Source organism: Chelonoidis abingdonii, chromosome 4 (assembly GCF_003597395.2).
Source record: "Chelonoidis abingdonii isolate Lonesome George chromosome 4, CheloAbing_2.0, whole genome shotgun sequence".
NCBI lineage: Eukaryota > Metazoa > Chordata > Testudines > Testudinidae > Chelonoidis > Chelonoidis abingdonii.
Genome location: NC_133772.1, coordinates 69,387,987 through 69,406,957, shown reverse-complemented (window position 1 = coordinate 69,406,957; position 18,971 = coordinate 69,387,987). Strand labels below are relative to the sequence as shown.

Below are 18,971 nucleotides of genomic sequence, written 5' to 3'. Positions count from 1 at the left end.
CTTTCCTCTCCTCTAAGTGCTTCAGCATTGATTCCTTGAGGACCTGCTCCATGATTTTTCCAGAGACTGAGGTGACACTGACTGGCCTGTAGTTCCCTGGATCCTCCTTCTTCCCTTTTTTAAAGATGGGAACTACATTAGCCTTTTTCCAGTCATCTGAGACCTCCCCCGATCACCATGAGTTTTCGAAGATAATGGCCAATGGCTCTGCATCCACCAACTCCTTTAGCACCCTCGGATGCAGCGCATCCAACCCCATGGACTTGTGCTCATCCAGTTTTTCTAAATAGTCACGAACCACTTCTTTTTCCACAGAGGGCTGGTCACCTTCTCCCCATACTGTGTTGCCCATTGCAGCAGTCTGGGATCTGACTTTGTTTGTGAAGACAGAGGCAAAAAAAAGCATTGAGTACATTAGCATTTTCCACATTCTCTGTCACTAGGTTGCCTCCCTCACTCAATAAGGGGCCTACATTTTCCTTGACTTTCTTCTTGTTGCTGACATACCTGAAGAAACTCTTCTTGTTACTCTTAACATCTCTTGCTAGCTGCAACTCCAAATGTGATTTGGCTTTCCTGATTTCACTCCTCCATGCCTCCAATATTTTTATATTCCTCCCTGGTCATTTGTCCACTCTTCCACTTCTTGTAAGCTTCCTTTTTCCATTTAAGATCAGCAAGGATTTCACTGTTAAGCCAAGCTGGTCGCCTGCCATATTTACTATTCTTTCTACACATCGGGATGTTTTTTGCCTGCAACCTCAATAAGGATTCTTTAAAATACAGCCAGCTCTCTTGGACTCCTTTCCCCCTTATGTTATTCTCCCAGGGGATCCTGCCTATCAGTTCCCTGTGGGAGTCAAAGTCTGCTTTTCTGAGGTCTAGGGTCTGTATTCTGCTGCTCTCCTTTCTTCCTTGTGTCAGGATCCTGAACTCGACCATCTCATGGTCACTGCCTCCCAGGTTCCCATCCACTTTTGATTCCTGTACTAATTCTTCCCGGTTTGTGAGCAGCAGGTCTAGAAGAGCTCTGCCCCTAGTTGGTTCCTCCAACACTTGTACCAGGAAATTGTCCTCTACACTTTCTAAAAACTTCCCGGATTGTCTGGGCACCGCTGTATTGCTCTCCCAGCAGATATCAGGGTGATAAAAGTCTCCCATGAGAACCAGGGCCTGCAATCTAGTAACTTCCGCTAGTTGCTGGAAGAAAGCCTTGTCCACCTCATCCCCCTGGTCTGGTGGTCTATAGCAGACTCCCACCACGACATCACCCTTGTTTCTCACACTTCTAAACTTAATCCAAAGACTCTCAGTTTTTTCTGCAGTTTCATACCGGAGCTCTGAGCAGTCATACTTTTCTCTTACATACTATGCAACTCCCCCACCTTTTCTGCCCTGCCTGTCCTTCCTGAATAGTTTATATCCATCCATGACAGTACTCCAGTTATGTGAGTTATCCCACCAAGTCTCTGTTATTCCAATCACATCATAGTTCCTTGACTGTGCCAGGACTACCAGTTCTCCCTGCTTGTTTCCCAGGCTTCTTGCATTTGAGTACAGGCACTTAAGATAACTTGCTGATCTTCCCGCTTTCTCAGTCTGAGACAGGAGTCCTCCCCTCTTGCACTCTTCTGCTCTTGCTTCCTCCCAGTATCCCATTTCCCCACTTACCTCAGGGCTTTGATCTCCTTCCCCCGGTGAACCTAGTTTAAAGCCCTGCTCACTAGGTTAGCCAGCCTGCTTGAAAAGATGCTCTTCCCTCTCTTTGTTAGGTGGAGCCCATCTCTGCCTAGCACTCCTCCTTCTTGGAACACGATCTCATGGTCGAAGAATCCAAAACCTTCTCTCTGACACCACCTGCGTAGCCATTCATTGACTTCCACAATTCGACGATCCCTACCCAGGCCTTTTCCTTGCACAGGGAGGATGGATGAGAACACCACTTGCACCTCAAACTCCTTTGTCCTTCTTCCCAGAGCCACGTAGTCTGCAGTGATCCGCTCAAGGTCATTCTTGGCAATATCATCAGTGCCCATGTGGAGAAGCAGGAAGGGGTAGCGGTCTGAGAGCTTGATGAGTCTCAGCAGTCTCTCCATCACATCATGAATCCTAGCTCCTGGCAAGCTGCAGACCTCTCGTTTTTTCTTGGTCGGGGTGGCAGATAGATGATTCAGTCCCCCTGAGGAGGGAGTCCCTGACCACCACCTGCCTCCTTCTCTTGGGAGCAGTGATCGTGGAACCCCCATCCCTAGGACAGTGCATCTCATGCCTTCCAATTGGTGGAGTCTCCTTCTGCTCAGATGTATCATTTGGTCCACTCTCTGCATTAGTACCTGTGGAGAGAACATGAAATCGTTGCTCACCTGTATCTCCATTGCTGGTACATGGTCGCTCCTCTTTCTTCTTCTGGAGATCACATGCTGTCAAATTTCTTCATTGTCCCTCTGTCCCCTCTGTGCAGTCTGCTCCGATTCTTCAGAACGTTGTGCCTGTAGAAGCATATCCTGATATCTGTCCAGGAAATCTTCATTTTCCCTTATGCAACGCAGAGTTGATACTTGTTTCTCCAGACCTTGAACCTTCTCTTCCAATATGGAGACCAACATGCACTTTGTACAGACAAAGTCGCTTCTGTCCTGTGGAAGAAAGACAAACATGGCACAACTTGCACAGGTTACAACAGCTGAACTCTCACCTTCCATAATTTCTTCCTTCTAAGGGCTTCCTTAGCTGTTGCAGCAACTCACAGAAACCCACAAGATGAATGCCTCAATGGGCTCTCCCCAGGCGAACTCCCAAGCAAACTCCCTTTGTTAGCCTCCGCTGTTCGCTGCTCAGCTGATTTGCAGCTGACTGCCTTTTTGTAACAGTCAGGCCCACTCAAGGCCAACCTGGAATAAAGCACTCTCAATTCACACTTTTCAAACAATCAAGCACACAGTCAAACTGACAAACTGTCCCTGCAACAGAAACCACGGAATTTATTTTTCTTGTCTCGCATGACTTTCTCATAAGCAAACTAGGGAAATATAGCCTAGGTGGAGCTACTTTAAGTAGATGCACAACTGGTTGGAAAAGCATTCCTAAAGAGTAGTTATCAGTGGTTCACAGTCAAGCTGGAAGGGCATATTAGTCCTTGTTCTGGTTCTGTTCAATATCTTCATAAATGATTTAGATAATGGCATAGAGAGTACACATAAAGTTTGCAGACAATTCAAAGCTGGGTTTCAAAGGGTTGGAAGATAAGGCTAAAATTCAAAAGGATCTGGACAAACTGAAGAAATGATCTGAGGTAACTAGGATGAAATTAAATGAAGACAAAAGCCAAGTACCCCACTTAGGAGTACAAAATGGGAAATGACTGCCTAGGAAGGAATACTGTGGAAAGGGACCTGGGTGTTATATTGGATCACAAGCTAAATATGAGTCAACAGTGTAACACTAGTGCAAAAAAAGCAAACATCATTCTGGGATGTGTCAGAAGGAGTGTTGCAAGGAAGACATGAGAAGTAATTCTTCCACTCTACTCTGCACTGATAAGTCTCAGCTGGAGTATTGTGTCCAGTTCTGGGCACCACATTTCAGAAAAAATATGGACAAATTGGAGAAAGTCCAAAGGAAAGCAACAAAAATGATTAAAGGTCTAGAAAATATGAGGAAAGACTGAAAAAATGGTTTTGTTTAATTTGATGAAAAGAAGACTGAGGGGGGGCCATAACAGTTTTTGAGTATGTAAAAGGTTGCTACAAGGATGGTGAAAAATTGTTCTCATTAACCTCTGAGGCTAGGACAAGAAGCAAGGGGCTTAAATTGCAGCAAGGGAGGTTTAGGTTGGACATTAAGAAAAACTTCCTGTCAGGGTAGTTAAGCACTGCAACAATTTGCCTAGAAAGGTTGTGGAATCTCCATTATTGGAGGTTTTAAAGAACAGGTTAAACAAACACCTGTCAGGGATGGTCTAGTTAATGCATAGTCCTGCCTTGAGTGCAGGGGACTGGACTAGATGACCCGCTGTGGTCTCTTCCAGTCCTGCGCTTCTATGATTCTATATAAATAATCAGTTTAAGCAATTCTATCAAACTTTATATAAATCAGACAATTAATTTGACTTTAATAAATTTGATCATTTTACTGAAGGTCTACCTTTTAATACCCTAAGTTAAGTGTTTATGGTGTGATGGGTTTGGTCACAGACCCCCTTGGGACTGTCACCTGACGTGCTGAATTTACCTCTGAGGCCCAAAGCTGCAGACTTAGTTGACCTGCTGAGCAGTTTTTGGTTTATCTCCAGCACCCAGACATACAGTTCCCAATGGGATCCAAACCCAAATAAATCTGTTTACTCTGTATAAAGCTTACACAGGGTATACTCATAAATTGTCCAGCCTCTATAGCACTGATAGAGAAATATGCACAGTTGCTTGCTCGCCCAGGTACTAATTACTTACTCTGAATTAATTAATAAGCAAAAGTGGTTTTATTAAGTATAAAAAGTTGGATTTAAGTCATTTCAAGTAATAACAGACAGAACAAGTAAGTCACCATGCAAAATAAAGCAAAAACATGCAAGTCTAAGCCTAATACATTAAGAAATGGATACAGGTAATATCTCACCCTCAGAGATGTTCCAATAAGTTTCTTTCACAAACTAGACTCCTTTCTAGTCTGGACCCAATTCTTTCCCCTGGTACAGTCCTTGTTAGTTCCAGGTCAGGTGGTAACTAGTGGTATTCTCATGACTGGCAGCCCCCTTTGTCCTGTTCCGTCACCTTGTATAGCTTTGGTGGGAATCTTTTGTCTCTCTGGGTCCCCACCCCTCCTTCTAAATGGAAAAGTACCAGAATTAAGATGGATTCCAGCATCATATGACATAGTCACTAGAAACCCCAGCCTCCATTTCTCCTGGGCTAGCTCACATGAACACAGGAAAGCTTGCAAATAAACAGAGCCAGCTACAGTCAATTGTCCTAATTGATGGGAGCAATCAAGATTCTAAACCACCATAAATGGCCCACACTTTGCATAATTACAGTAGGACCTCAGAGTTATACTTCATATTCCTAGTTTCAGATACAAGAAAGATACATTCATACAAATAGGATGAACACAGTAGATTATAAAATTTATAATGATACCTTACAAGAGACCTTTGGCAAAAAGCATATTTCAGTTACATTGTATTCATACTCATAAGCATATTTCCATAAAACATTATGGAGTGCAACGTCACATATGGACAAAGCTATCAAGAAATCAAACAGGTTATAAAAATATAAATTCTGGCAAGGTCCCTGGGGTGGATGGTTTTCTGTCAGATTTCTACAAAACATTTTGTAATTAGGTATCTTCTATTTTTTCAAAGGATTTCACTGAAACATTCCAAAAAGGAATCATGTCTCATGACATGAGAACTACTTTAATATTAAAAAGAACAAAGATGATTGCAACTGTGGTAACTTCCACCCCATATCTCTGTTGAATACAGATAGCAAAATAATTGTAAAAATTTTAGCAACACAACTGAACACCATCATCTCATCAATTATACACACAGATCAGGTTGGTTTCATTAAAGGAAGAGTGATTGCTGATAATACAAGAAAAATAGCTCACAAGATCCAGCAAGCTCAGATGTCAGATTTTCCTTACGTATAGCCTTATCTCTAGATGCAGAAAAAGTCATTGATAGGGTTGAATGGCCTTATGTATGTCTGTCCTAAAAGATTTGTGTTTTGACCAAAATTCCTGAATTGGATCAGTGTATTATACAACTCTCCTCTTGCTTCACTATCAACTAATGGAATTATTTCTCTCACATTTCAATTATAAAAAAGGATATGACAGGACTGTCTCCTCTTGCCCCTCCTTTTTAATCTCTCTCTCGAACCACTGGCAATGTGCATACGTCAGCACTCAGTCCTTGATGGTATTATTATAAACAGGAAAGAATACTAAATCAGTGTATATGCTGATGGCATTTTTGTGCTATTGAAGAATCCATCCTCATCAATCTCATCATTATTGAACGTAGTTGATATTTTTTTAAAGATCTCTGTCTTTTGGAATAAATCACAAACAATGGATAAATCCAAAAGACCAGATTCTTCTCAGTTTCATCATTTTGCATTTCAAATATGCAAGGAAATAACTTATTCAGGTGTTAAATTTGTCCTAATCTTCCCAAAATTGTTTTTAGAAACTATATTTTAAAAGAAATTTCCAAGGACATGGAAAAGTGGTGTCTCCTCCTTCCTCTCCTCTCCTTATCAGGGAGAATGGAAATAGCCAAAATGAATATCTGCCCAATAATGACTTTTATTATTAGTCTGTTGCCTTTCAAGATCTCCCCCTTGCTCTTTGCTCAAATAAATAGGCTTATCATGCAACTTATACTGAATAAAAAAACAGTCTTGCTTGTCACACAAGATCCTTCTTGTACCACTATGGATAACCCATGCTTCAGGATTAAGGCCTACTCCATGCTTAAAACAATTTAGATAGCAAAAGGATTAACAAATATTAAAGATATAATGCAAGATGATAGACTAGCCTCCTTCAATTACATGTGTAACAAATATTGGCTACTGCCAGGGTCGGATCCAGGGGTTATGCCACCCCAAGCAGCCAAAAAAAAAAAAAAGCCATGATCGCGATCTGCGGCATTTCAGCGGGAAGTCCTTCACTCCGACCGGGAGTGAGGGACCCTCTGCCGAATTGCTGCCGAATAGCTGGACCTGCTGCCCCTCTCCGGAGGGGCCGCCTGAAGCACCTGCTTGCTAAGCTTGTGTGGAGCTGGCCCTGGCTACTGCTGTCTCACAGTTCCTTCTCTCTGCAGCTATGCGTAAGGATTCATGCAAGGATTGGGGAAAATTGGTTTGTTTCAAAGAAGGTTTCACCTGAAGCACACTTGTTATACAAAAACAAATGCACTTGAGCCAAGATTTTCAAAAAAGGAATTGTCATTATCATCTCTTCTTTTCTAGTTTTAAAATGGTAACTAGAAACATTCATTTTTGTCACAGTATGAGAGGTTATAGCTGTTTTAGGGTACAGCCTAAAGATGGGATCACATACATTTGAGCAAGTCCGATGTTGCATTTTGCAGAAGCCAGTGATGGACAGACACGTATTTGCTTCTTTGAAAAAAATCAGTAGCATATATTTCAGTGGGAACGTAGATGAGATGGGAACAAGAAGGGTAAAGGAAAAAAGAGCATAAGAGACAAGGAAGTTAATAATATGGGAAGATGAGGGAATTGTATGCTAGCAGTCAGGATTAGGACAGATATTCTAGAATGCTGAAGATTTATGAGAACAGGGATGAGTAGGGAAAAAAGAAATAAGAAATTAAAGCATGAGATACAAGGAGGTTAATGGTATTAGGAAGGGAGTGTGCTAGCAGTCAGGATTAGGAAAAGAAGTCACCAGCATGGTGTTGAAGATTTATGAGAACACGCATAGTTCAGGACAGGGGGGAAAAGTATGAAAAGAGTCAGTTCATGGAACAGAAGAGATGAGATGATGGAAAGAAAGAAGGGTTGGTGCAAGAAGCAATGAGAGGGAAAGGACAGAGAGCCTGATTAAAAGGATAAGCAGTTCTGCATCAATGTCACTGGTAAAACAAAGATGTAGGGAACTTAGGTTAATGTCCCTGGGCTGGTAAAACTTAAGGCTCAGTCTATGCATTGCAGCAGTTGGATACAATCCCAATTTGCTTTATTTAAATGCAGCTGCTGCTTCCCTGAACTTGAATGGATAAATTGAGAGACTCATAAATAATTTGCGGCCTAAGGGGCTCTTGCAGTACTTAAAGAAAAATAGTCTTTTTTTTTTTTAATTTGAGGATTTAAAATGGTTTGGTCTAACAGATATTGAAAAGTCCTTCATTATGAGCATTTTGAATTTGTATTAGGAAAGCAGCTGGTTCCTATGTAATGATAAAATATTATTTTCTTGTTTAGGATATGCCCTGAGGTGTTACATCTGTGCAGATAGTCCTTTATTGTGTTCAACCAATGCTACTTGCACCCATGGAGATGATAGTTGCTTACAGATCAGGTTTGGTATGTATACTATCCCACAGAATAAAATAAATACAGAAAAATTAACTCATTCAAAGTCTGTGCATTTTGAGTCTGGAAATGTCCGACTCTGATTTGTTAATTTAGTTCACGATAAAAGACCGTTTGACTTATATGCTGATAATCATCAGTACACTTTGGTTTTTTTGTATCAGAGGAGTAGCTGTGTTAGTCTGGATCTGTAAAAAGCAACAGTCAGTCCTGTGGCACCTTAAAGACTAACAGATGTATTGGAGCATAAGCTTTCACCCACAAAAACTTATGCTCCAATACATCTGTTAGTCTTTAAAGTGCCACAGGACTCGTTGCTTCGTTTTTTTGAGCACCTGATGAAGATAAATGGTGGTGTGTGTATCTGATGTACAACATTTGTCATATATCCAGGTAAATTAAAAAGTCAAACTGAAGTAATCCAAGTGTATGAATTAACAGCAAGGCAGCACAAGACTGTAGTGGATAAAGTGCACTTCATGTAATTTGTTCTCAGCATAAATATAGTTCACTTAAAATAAACTTATGGTTGAAAAATTCAGAACAATCAAAGCATATTTCAAAAAATGAACCATTCTGACACCAGAATGTCATATCCACTTATCTCTTTCAAAGATTGTCATGAGCACCCAGAACATTGGGTGAATGCTTTTTTATTGCAGAATAGTAAAAAGCCAAATATATATAGTCTAGCATAGGAGTTATTGACCTGAAAACATGAATCTGCTTGGAGGAACAAGGTTTTTCCATGTGTTGAATGCCAAGTGTGGATGACATCAACATTGCACTTATTCTTCACCTTTTCTGAGAAACAGCTAAGGAGTAGCAAGGAATGAAGAACTGTAGGAAACCTCATAGGAGGAAAGTCTGTTTTCTGGTCATAATAATATATTTTCCATTATATGGCTTATACTTCCTAGTAGTAAGGGAAATGCTAAGAGGCACTGAGAAGTAGTTAGTGGTTCAGCTGGCAGGGATTTGAGCTCTTATAAATGACATTCCTTTAGAAAAGTGAGGATTGTTGAGGGAGAGAATGTTCTTCCTGAGAAAGAAGCTCAGAACTAAAGCAGTTGGCCAGACTGTATAGAACTATAGACTCAGTAAGTGAGCTATCACTGCGGGCTTAATTGAAGCAAGCTAGCCTAGAGTTTTGTTTTTTCTTTAAGCATAAACAAAAGGAAGCCAGTGACTAGAAGTTTCTTTTGGACCTGGATTTACTCCACACCTAACTTTTTAAAGGGATAGAATTGCTGGGGTAAACAACCTGCCTAGTCAGAGATCCCACACTGCTCAGACCAAACCAAACGGTGACTTTGCCTCCTGCATTTTGTAGGTTGGGATTCCTACAAGAATGGCTGGGAGATCATATGGTGAGCTATAAATGGAGCCTTTAGCTGAGGGCTTGTCTACATGAGAGAGTTGCATTATTTTAACTGAAAGTGAGATTTTAAATTGATTCAGTTAAACTAATGCAAAAGGCTGTGTGGAAACTCTTGTATTCATTTAAGAAAACTAAAATTGAAATAAGCTATTCTTAAACCAATACAATACAAGAGTTTCCATATACTCTTTTGCATCAGTTGAACATCTCACCTTTTTAAATTAGTGCAACTTTCTCATGCAGACAGCGCCTAACTCCTTTTATAAAATAAATGACTGCTAGACTGAAATATGTTTCTACTATCTTTATATTCCACCACACACACTCCCTCTTCCCCACCCTGATTTCATTCTTCCTCTCCAAAATAGGGACTGGCTATGGTGTCTTGTGTTAATGGGGGATCTTTAAATGCCCCCAGTTCTGTCACTGCCAAAATGTATTGAAGCTGCAAGCTCGTAAATCCATGAGCATGAAGGAAACTTCACTGGCACAACTAGAAAAGAACACTATTCTATGTAGTGTTTTCATTAAACTGTAGACTCTGTGATGAGAACTGAGCACAAACTGGGCATTATCCAGCAATGAATAGTTCATTCCAGGTTTTCCTGTGAAAGAAAACTTAGCTGCTAACCCAATCACTCTGTGTAGCTTATGAGTTGTGCTAACTCAAGCTGTTGACCATAACTGCATCCCCACTGCATTGTTAGCTTGAGAGACAGCAGCACTTGAGATTCAACCCAGACTCCTGATGGGCCAATGAGCTTGAGTTTAAAGCACTATTTCAGCTGAGCTAGAGATTTGTGTGTAGACATTCAGTTAGAGGGAATACTTGAGTCATATCTCAAGTTAATACTGATCTAATGACAAGCCCGTTGTTGCCTCACATATTGTGTTCCCACCAGCATGTTTATAGTGTGTGTTCACGGAAGAGTAACTGAACGTGTTCAAAGGAGTTTGAACAACAAGAACTGGGCTTGTTCAGACCAGGGCAGTGATTCTGCTTCTTTCTACAGAGAAGCAAACAGTATGGTATCCTGCTTCTAACTCTTTTTTTGATTTTTTTTTTTTTAAAGCTGATTTGAAAACCTATGCCTGCTGGAAACAATCCCGATGCAACATGAATGAGATTGCTGATGATTTTGGTGCTGACAACTTTGATTTCCACTGCTGTCAAAAGGACTTTTGCAACAAGAGTCCAGCCACAGTGGTTAGTAAAACAACCTTCAGCATTGCGACTGTGATGACCATGATCTGGATGTTCTGCTTTTAATCTGGAGACAAAAAGATAAACATATTTTTTTCTGTTTGTATTGCTAAATATTTTCTCAATTCTCTATGAAGTGGTGGAGTTTTGCCCTCTGGCTTATAAATCATGCTTCACAAAGTGCTTTCTCTCAGATAAATTACTGTCAACAGCTGTCTGGAAAAAGGGGCACATTGTGTGTTATCAGTCAGAGAGATGATGCCACATTTGGAGGAAAATACCATATTTTAGAAAAAACTGTATATGGGAAAAACATGGAAAAATACATATTAAGTGCTAGAAAATTTTAATTTCTTAATGTTCTGTGAATTTGCAATTATGTTTTTCTCTCTTGTCCAATATGTTTTTATTATCCTTCAGCCAGTGAATTCTCCTACTGTTGTTTAGAAGTAAAATTTCTTATGATCTTATTAATATAGTTGAAATCCTAGTTCTTGCTGAAATATGTTTAACAATGTTTTGCAAATGAATTTTGAAGCCATTGAAATTGCATTATTTTGGGAAAAGCTTTTGAGTATTTTACATTTGAAAATTAAATTGAGGTGCATTTTAAGTAAGTAAGGAATGCCCTGCCTCTCTGTAGAATTCTATAGCATCCAGGTACATGTAGTTGCTGCTTCAGCATCTTGTATAAATTTTATCTATTGCTTATGATGGCTTTCACAACAAAGATTTGAGCTGAGCAGGTCCTTTGCACAGCAAACAACTTCGTATGCAATCTTCTGGTGTTAGCCCAATATTTTTGTCTGAAAAACAGTTAAGAGTTTAAAAGGCACACCTAGCAAAATTTCCGGTATGGATATGCTTTAATTAGTTTCTGCTTGAAAACAGATTCAGCAAATGCAACTAACTCTTTGGGCTTCTAAATGTGAATGTTTCAGAAGTAGACTTGTAGAACTTCTTTGTGCAACACTTATAACTGCCAATATTTTATTATTATTGCCACTAATAAAACATGTATTGCATGAAAAATGCTCTTTCTGTACATGGAAAGAAGGCTTTTGGCACAGCCTTGATCTTGCTGCCAATTGTACTGGCTCACTACGTGATGGGGGCAGAAAGTGAAGGGGATAGACTTGGGTGCTTTTACTATATTTGCAGCCCCTCTCTTAATCTGTACTTAGTAATATTAAATCTTCCCCGGCTTCCTTAGCGGTGTACTACCCTACTTGCTTTGGGGAAGAGGGGTGTCAATTACCAAAGACTATTCCTGAGATCCTTGGTCTGGGGTATCCAGAGTCTCGTATGGTGACCAGTCAGTACACTTCTGCTTTGTTGCCATACCTATGGGCAGATGAAGGCACCATATTATTCCTTGTAGAACATATGACAGTTTGGTTTTAGTTTCATTTGATAAAAATGATTCCAGCTATTAAGATGTTCTGGAATTTATCTGATCCCGCAGAACGTGAGTGATGATGGTGATTTTTGATTAATAAAAAAGGACAAAAATAAACAAAATTGTGAGATAAGTATTGTTATTTACCAGAATGCTTGTTACCGTTAGGAAAGAATCCTATGTTGGGAAATGAGAAACCTAACCTTAAGTAATTTACAAGGCACACTATCTGGGAGTGGAGGCTACATAGAGCTGTTAGCTGTGCGGGGAAGGGGTTATTTTATTAGGAAGTGGTGAGGGTTACTAATCTAATTTCAAGCTTCAGACTATCCCTTTTGTCTGGGTAAACTAACATATAGTAGGGAACAATCCTACCACAGAAGAGACAACACACTAGATCATTCATAGATGTTTTTCATCCCTACATTACATGAATCATTGACTTTCTGAACCAGATACTCCCTCTGTTCTTTGTTAGTTCCTAATATAATTTTTTTTCTCTTTGATGATGAATACTCTGGTTTCAAATCATACTGATTCAGGTAACATCACTTTTTGTCAATTGTTGCTATTGTGTTAATTAGCAGCCATTTCATTAGCTCCCATTTAGCAACACAAGGAGCATATTGGACTTCAAGCAAATTTACATGGAATCTATAAAATATGCAATAAAGCCTCTAATTATCTTGCTTCTCTTGGAACAACCCTGCCTTTCATTCTTCTTAGGGCTGTTTTCTGCTTCTGCATAATTTGTTTCTTTCCTCAAGGAGGAAACATGGCTGGATTTCCATTTGGAAAAGTCATGGCATCATCAGCCTCTGTTCCAAGGCCCTACCCTCACTAATCCCCCGGCTGGTTGAGCCAGCCAGGAAAGCTGCCCCTGCTCTGCCCCCACCCCGCCTCTTCCCCAAAGCCCCCACCCAGGGCCATCCTTAGCCATAGGCAGAACTGGCAGCCTCCTAGGGCACCACTAGGTCTGGGGGCACCACTCTGCCGGGAGCCCAGACAGACGGGAAGCAGTGGAGAATGTAAGAGCAGGGCTGCTGGGTCCTAGAGAGAGCCAAATGCAGCACAGTCTTAGGGAGGGGATTGGCTGCTGGGAAGTCTCTGGGAAGAGGTGGGGGAAGGAACTCACCTGTGAGTGTGACTTTTTCCCCCGGCGTGAGGGCTGTCAGGTCTGTGTTGGGTGAGATGCTGGCGGGGAGGTGAGGCTGGCTGCCTACCTGCTGAAGGAAATGACAGTGAAAGTAACTCACTTCCTCGCAGGCAGCCAGGATTGGAATGGTCACACATGGCTGGGATAGCCAGGTAGCATGTGCGAAAATCAGGCTGGGGGTTGGGGTAGGGTGAGCAGATGTCCACTTTATAGGAACAGTCCCAATTTTGGGGTCTTTTTCTTATATAGGCTCCTATGCCCCCCCACCTCCAGTCCTGATTTTTCACACTTGCTGTCTGGTCACCCTAGGTGGGGGTAATTGGTGCCTATATAAGACAAAGTCCCAATATCGGGACTGGCCTATGAAATCAGGACATCGATCTAGTCACCTGAGCTGGGGAACGCGTCTCTCCCTAGACTGGCAGTGATTCCATCTCATCCGGGGGGAGCTGCACAGGGCGGGATGAGCTGCTGTGGCTCCATGGGTGCCCCATCCCTAAGATCAGATGCTGTGCTATTTAACTATGATCCGTTGGGCTGGCGGTGGTGCCAATTGGCGTGCGATAGGACCTGAAGGTTTGCTGCTGCTGTTGCCGCTCTGCACCCCAAGAGGGATTTTGGGGTCCTGCAGTTTTCCACCTATCTCTTCTTCTACTGCAGCTGTTGAACCAGCAGCTGGGGGGTGAGCCAAGCATGAAAGCAGTACTGTGTTGCCATTTTGATTGTCATTGGAGCAAAATTGTTTGCCAAAAATTCTTGCTAACAATCCTGAATTCAATTTCTATATATATATTTAAAAAATCAATATCTTAGCAAAAACAGAAAATTAGAGTTGTTGATAATTATTTGTGACAAGTTTGGTATGGGAAGGAGTGGGCCATTTTTCTTCAGAGAAACAAAAATGTTGACTGACTTTCCTATAGCCCTGTTACTGCTAAATAGAGCCCTCCAACAACTGTAATATGCTCATCTCCTTACTAGTGTATAGAGCAGGGGTCGGCAACCTACGGCACATGTGCCAAAGGTGGCAAGCGAGCTGATTTTGATGACACGTAGCGGCGGGCTGAGCGGTTCAGCCCACTGCTGCCCTGAAGTTCCGGCTGCTGCCCCATTGCCACTCGGGTCCCAGCTGCCAGCCCCATCTCAGCACCCGCTGTTGGCCTGGAATCCCAAGGAACCCCAGGCTGGCAGCAGGATGAGAAGGCCAGTGGCTGAGACCCTGGCTGAACCACTCAACCCTGTTGGCCTGGGGTTCCATTCACTCAGCTGGCAACAGGCGCTAGTTGGGACTAAATTCAACGAAATAGGAAAACAAGAGCAACTAAACAAAGTGCAAGAACCTAGAGCTAGTGTCCTACCTTTGTCTGCGGGCGGCCAGATGAAGACCATGGTGGCAGATGAGCATCTGCCGAAATGCTGCCGAAATTTGGCGGCAAGCAGTGTCATCCAGAGGCGCCCGGCGCCAAAATGCTGCCGAATTTCAGTGACAATTCCACAGATGCTCGTCCTCCAGCCAGTACGCGGGTGCACTGAGAGGCCCCTTTGGGCTCCATGGTGCCCGCGGGCACAACGTGGGGACCCCTGACCTAGAGAGCATCCTGAAGCATGGTGATCATTTTGATTTAAATGGACATGAACTGTACGAAGAATTGAGTTGTTGCCACATGCAAAATCGATGATGGACATTGTACAGTTTATTCATACCAGCAAATTGCCACTCATATTCTATCTGACAATTCCTGTAACAGTAGCATCAGGAGAACAGATGTTTCTCAAAACTAAAGCTCATTAAAAAATATCTCCACTCTACAATGAGTCAGGAACATTTGACTGGTCTTGCTATTCTTGCAAGTCGAAAAGACATCACTTTGTCTTTCTCATACGATGACATTATTACTGATTTTGCCAGCCAAAAAGCCAGAAAGATTGCTTTTAATTAAAAACTAATCCTTCTTTAATTCCTCTTCATCTAAATTTTCCAAGAAAATGTTTGAAAAATTTAAAAAATTATATTATTTGCTTTATCTTGTCAAATCAGAATTTTTTCTTTTAGTGCTAGTTCATCAGCATACAGTGTGCTTAATTAATTTAAACTGGTTTTAGTAACATGCATGTGGCAAGTTTTCCATAGTGTAAGCTTATTGTTATGTTGCTAAAAGCAAGATAGGCACAGGGGCATCAGTTTAATAATCCCACCTAGGCACAATAAATCCTAAGGACGGCCCTGCCCCCACCCCTGCTCCATGCCCACCCACCTTTTCCCACCCCTGCCCCCACTTACCTACCCCTTCCCATAGCCCCGACCCTGCTCTGCCCTCACCCACATCTCTTCTTCAAGCCTCCGCTCCCTCTGCTCTGCCCCACTACTCACCTTTTCCAACCCTGACCCCACTCCACCCCTTCCCCATAGTCCCACCTCTGCTCCACCCCTGACCCAGGCCTACCCCCCCCCTACCCCTTCCCTTGAGCTATGCCCTGGAGGACTGCAACAGGGGTTGGGCACGTCCTGCACTCACTGGGTGGTGGAAAGTGGAACACCCGGCCCCAGTCACTCTGCTCCCAGTGTGTGCCGGGAGCAGTTCCCTCCTGCCCCACAAGTCCCAATGCGTGGGAAGCCAGGGTAGCAGAGCAGAGCGGGCAGGTAAGGCTGTCACTCCACTTCCCACTGCGGAGTCGGGCCTGCCTGCATGCAATCAGCGGGTGGCAGGAAGTGGAGTGACCTGGCCCAACCCTCTCCACTCTCCTGGCTCGTGCCTGGGAGTGGTTCCCCCTACCCTCCCAAAACCTGCTCCTGCCCCCACAGACCTTGGCTCAGCCCCCGTGCCGCCCCCGCTGAGGCATGGGGCTGCATAGGGCACCAAATGTCTAGAGACGGCCCTGACTGCAAATATAGCTACACCCCACACTTCCCCATTTGACCTATCTGGCCATTTAAGAACATAAGAATGCCGTACAGGGTCAGACCAATAGTCCATCTAGCCAGTATCCTGTCTTCCGACAGTGGCCAATGCCAGGTGCTTCAGAGGGAATGAACAGAACAGGCAATCATCAAGTGATCCATTCTTGTCACCCATTCCCAGCTTCTAGCAAACAGAAACTAGGGACACTTCACAGCATGGTTTTGCATCCCTGCCCATCCAGCTAATAGCCATTAATGGACCTATCCTCCAGGAACTTATCTAGTTCTTTTTTGAACCCTTCACAACATCCTCTGGCAAAGAGTTCCACAGGTTGACTGTGCGTTTGTGTGAAAAAATACTTCCTTTTGTGTGTTTTAAACCTGCTGCCTATTAATTTCATTTGGTAACCCCTAATTCTTGTGTTATGAGGAGTAAATAACACTTCCTTATTTACTTTCTCCATACCAGTCATGATTTTATAGATCTTTATCATATCTCCCTTTAGTCAAACTGTGGGACACATCCCCTTTGAGAGGTGTGGAAGAAAGTTTGGGATGTGAGCAGCAATGCCAGGTGGCTCATGACAGCCCTAGATGGTGGGGCACTGGCCAAGCATCACAGGGGGCTGGGAAGGGAGTGCCACCTCCACCCCAGGACTCATCTCAGCAGGCCACCGAGCCCCATGGGTCAGTGATAATATCTGCCATGACTATGCTGATTTCTGCTCCCTGCAGCCACTGTGTCCAGCTCTGGCTCCATCCCCAGGGACCGTCACACATGCCTTTCCCCCCCTGATGAGGGAGAGGCAGGTATTGGCCCTGCCCTAGCATTGCAGCCTGGCTTCAAGGTAAAATAGTCCCTTTGCTGAGGAAGCCTTGACTGTGCCATACCCATTAGTAAGTATCTGTTTATTTGAAACTTATGGGTGTAGGTAATTTAATTAAACGGTTAGGTGAGTGAGGGTGAGGGACAGCGAACGATGGAGGGAAGGGGGTAGAGGGAGCAGGGCAGGGCCTCAGAGAATGGGTAGTATAGGGGCTTGGCCTCAGGAAAGGGTCAGGACAATGGGCAGCATAAGAGTGTTTGGGTTTGTGTGATTACTGTTATTCTTACGTTTTCTTTGAGGTAGATACTAGGTTGCACTTAAATTCAAAAAGTGATCTTGTGCTTAAGAAGGTTGGAAACCACTGTTAAGGTCTGTTATAAACAGGACAGTCATCAGTTGTTCTCCATGTTCACTGAAGGTAGGACAAGATGTAATCAGCTTATTCTGCAGCAAGGGAGATTTAGGTTAGCTATTAAGAAAAGGTTAACTATAACAATTTTAAGCACTGGAACAGGCCTCCATGGGAGGTTGTGAAATCCCTGCCACTGGTGGTTTTTAAGAGCAGGTTAGACAAACAACTCTCAGGGATAGTCTAGGTATACTAAGTACTGCCTCAACACAGAGGGTAGGATTAGATGACCTCTTGAGGTTCCTTCCACCCCTACATTTCTGTTTATTTTTATTATGTACTGTGGGTAACTCAAAACATTGAAGGGCTTCAATAGCCTATTTAGTGTGCAGTCACTAGAGGGCTATAAGATCACATATGCTTGCTTAAGGGTGTCTTTATCCAGAAAGGGCAGTGTTAGCACAAACGTTGTGGATGGACAGACACATTTTTTTCCTCCAGCCCAGGTCCACCCAGTAATGCCCCTATGCTGGACCAGCTTCTTTTTTATCACACATTGTAAGGGCAAGCAGCACTGTGTGGATGTCACAGATAAACCAAAGGGGAAACATCGGGTATTAGAGACCTAGTAATGAATTCATGATTTTTTTCAGCTCATATCTGCTCCACTGCTTCTTCTGAGCCTGCACTGAAGTCATATGAACTTTATTTATGTGTTTGTAAGATTAATAATTTGCTATGGAAATGACACACATAGTACTGTATATTAATATAACTTGAGCCCTTCCCTGTGCTTGTACTTCACAATCATAACATATTTATAAGGGCTCCTCTGCCTGCTGTCGTGTTTGTGACAACACTGCCCACAGTACACAATAAGAATAATCTGAAACTACCTTTCATAGCCCCCTTAGATCAGTGATAATCAAACTGTGGCTCTTTAATGTGTCTCCTGTGACTCTTTGCATTGCATGATATTAAACTACTGTTTATGCAGTAAATCATGCAATGATTTAATTAACTAATCTAAGTTATTAACCAATGAGGATGCTTTTACTACCCAATTAAGTTACCTTGTGCTAAGTTATTAACTTGTTTGCTGTGAAAATTTTTTATCGTGTTATATTGTTTAAATATGAATTGTACTATAGTAAATGAAGCAATGAATTCACATTACTGTGGGTCTTTTGGATAATGTTGATAGCTAATTTGGCTCCTGAACCACTGAGGTCTGAGTGTCACTGCTTTAGACATAATCTGCAGACCCCCAGGTTGAAATCCACTTGGCTAGAGGAAGGAAGCTCTGGGAGAGATAGGATGACCAGATGTTCTGATTTTATAGGGACAGTCCTGATATTTGGGTTGTTTTCTTGTATAGGTGTCTATGACTCCCTATCCTGATTTTTCACACTTGCTATCTGGTCACCCTGGAGGAGAGGGCTACATTAAAGAAATGGTGTTCAATTTGCTTCCTTTTATGGTGGTGTCTCTGAATTGTCTTGTTCCTGATTCTACAGCCTTGGCACTCTTATACTTTACCACACAGCCTCAAATGACCGCTTATTTATCTTACAACAATTCTGCCAGTCTTCATTTCAGAGCTCTCTTGTGGTTCTGCATATTTGTTCTCCCACTTTTATTTAGACTTGGCTAGATTTCCTTTTGCAAAAATCTTTACTTCATC

At 42.5% G+C, this 18,971-nt stretch overlaps 1 protein-coding gene across 3 annotated transcripts in view; it reads left to right on the top strand.

Annotated features, from left to right (window-relative positions):
- LOC116819167 (CD59 glycoprotein) overlaps window positions 1–12,159 on the top strand; it is a 40,555-nt gene extending 28,396 nt beyond the window's left edge. For all 3 annotated transcript variants that reach the window (XM_075065257.1, XM_032770686.2, XM_032770687.2), the window contains 2 exons: window positions 7,962–8,063; window positions 10,527–12,159. In XM_075065257.1, the coding sequence (XP_074921358.1) occupies window positions 7,962–8,063; window positions 10,527–10,723 (299 nt within the window). In that variant the 3' untranslated portion in view covers window positions 10,724–12,159. The remainder of the gene's footprint in view (window positions 1–7,961; window positions 8,064–10,526) is intronic.
- Window positions 12,160–18,971: the final 6,812 nt, after the last annotated feature.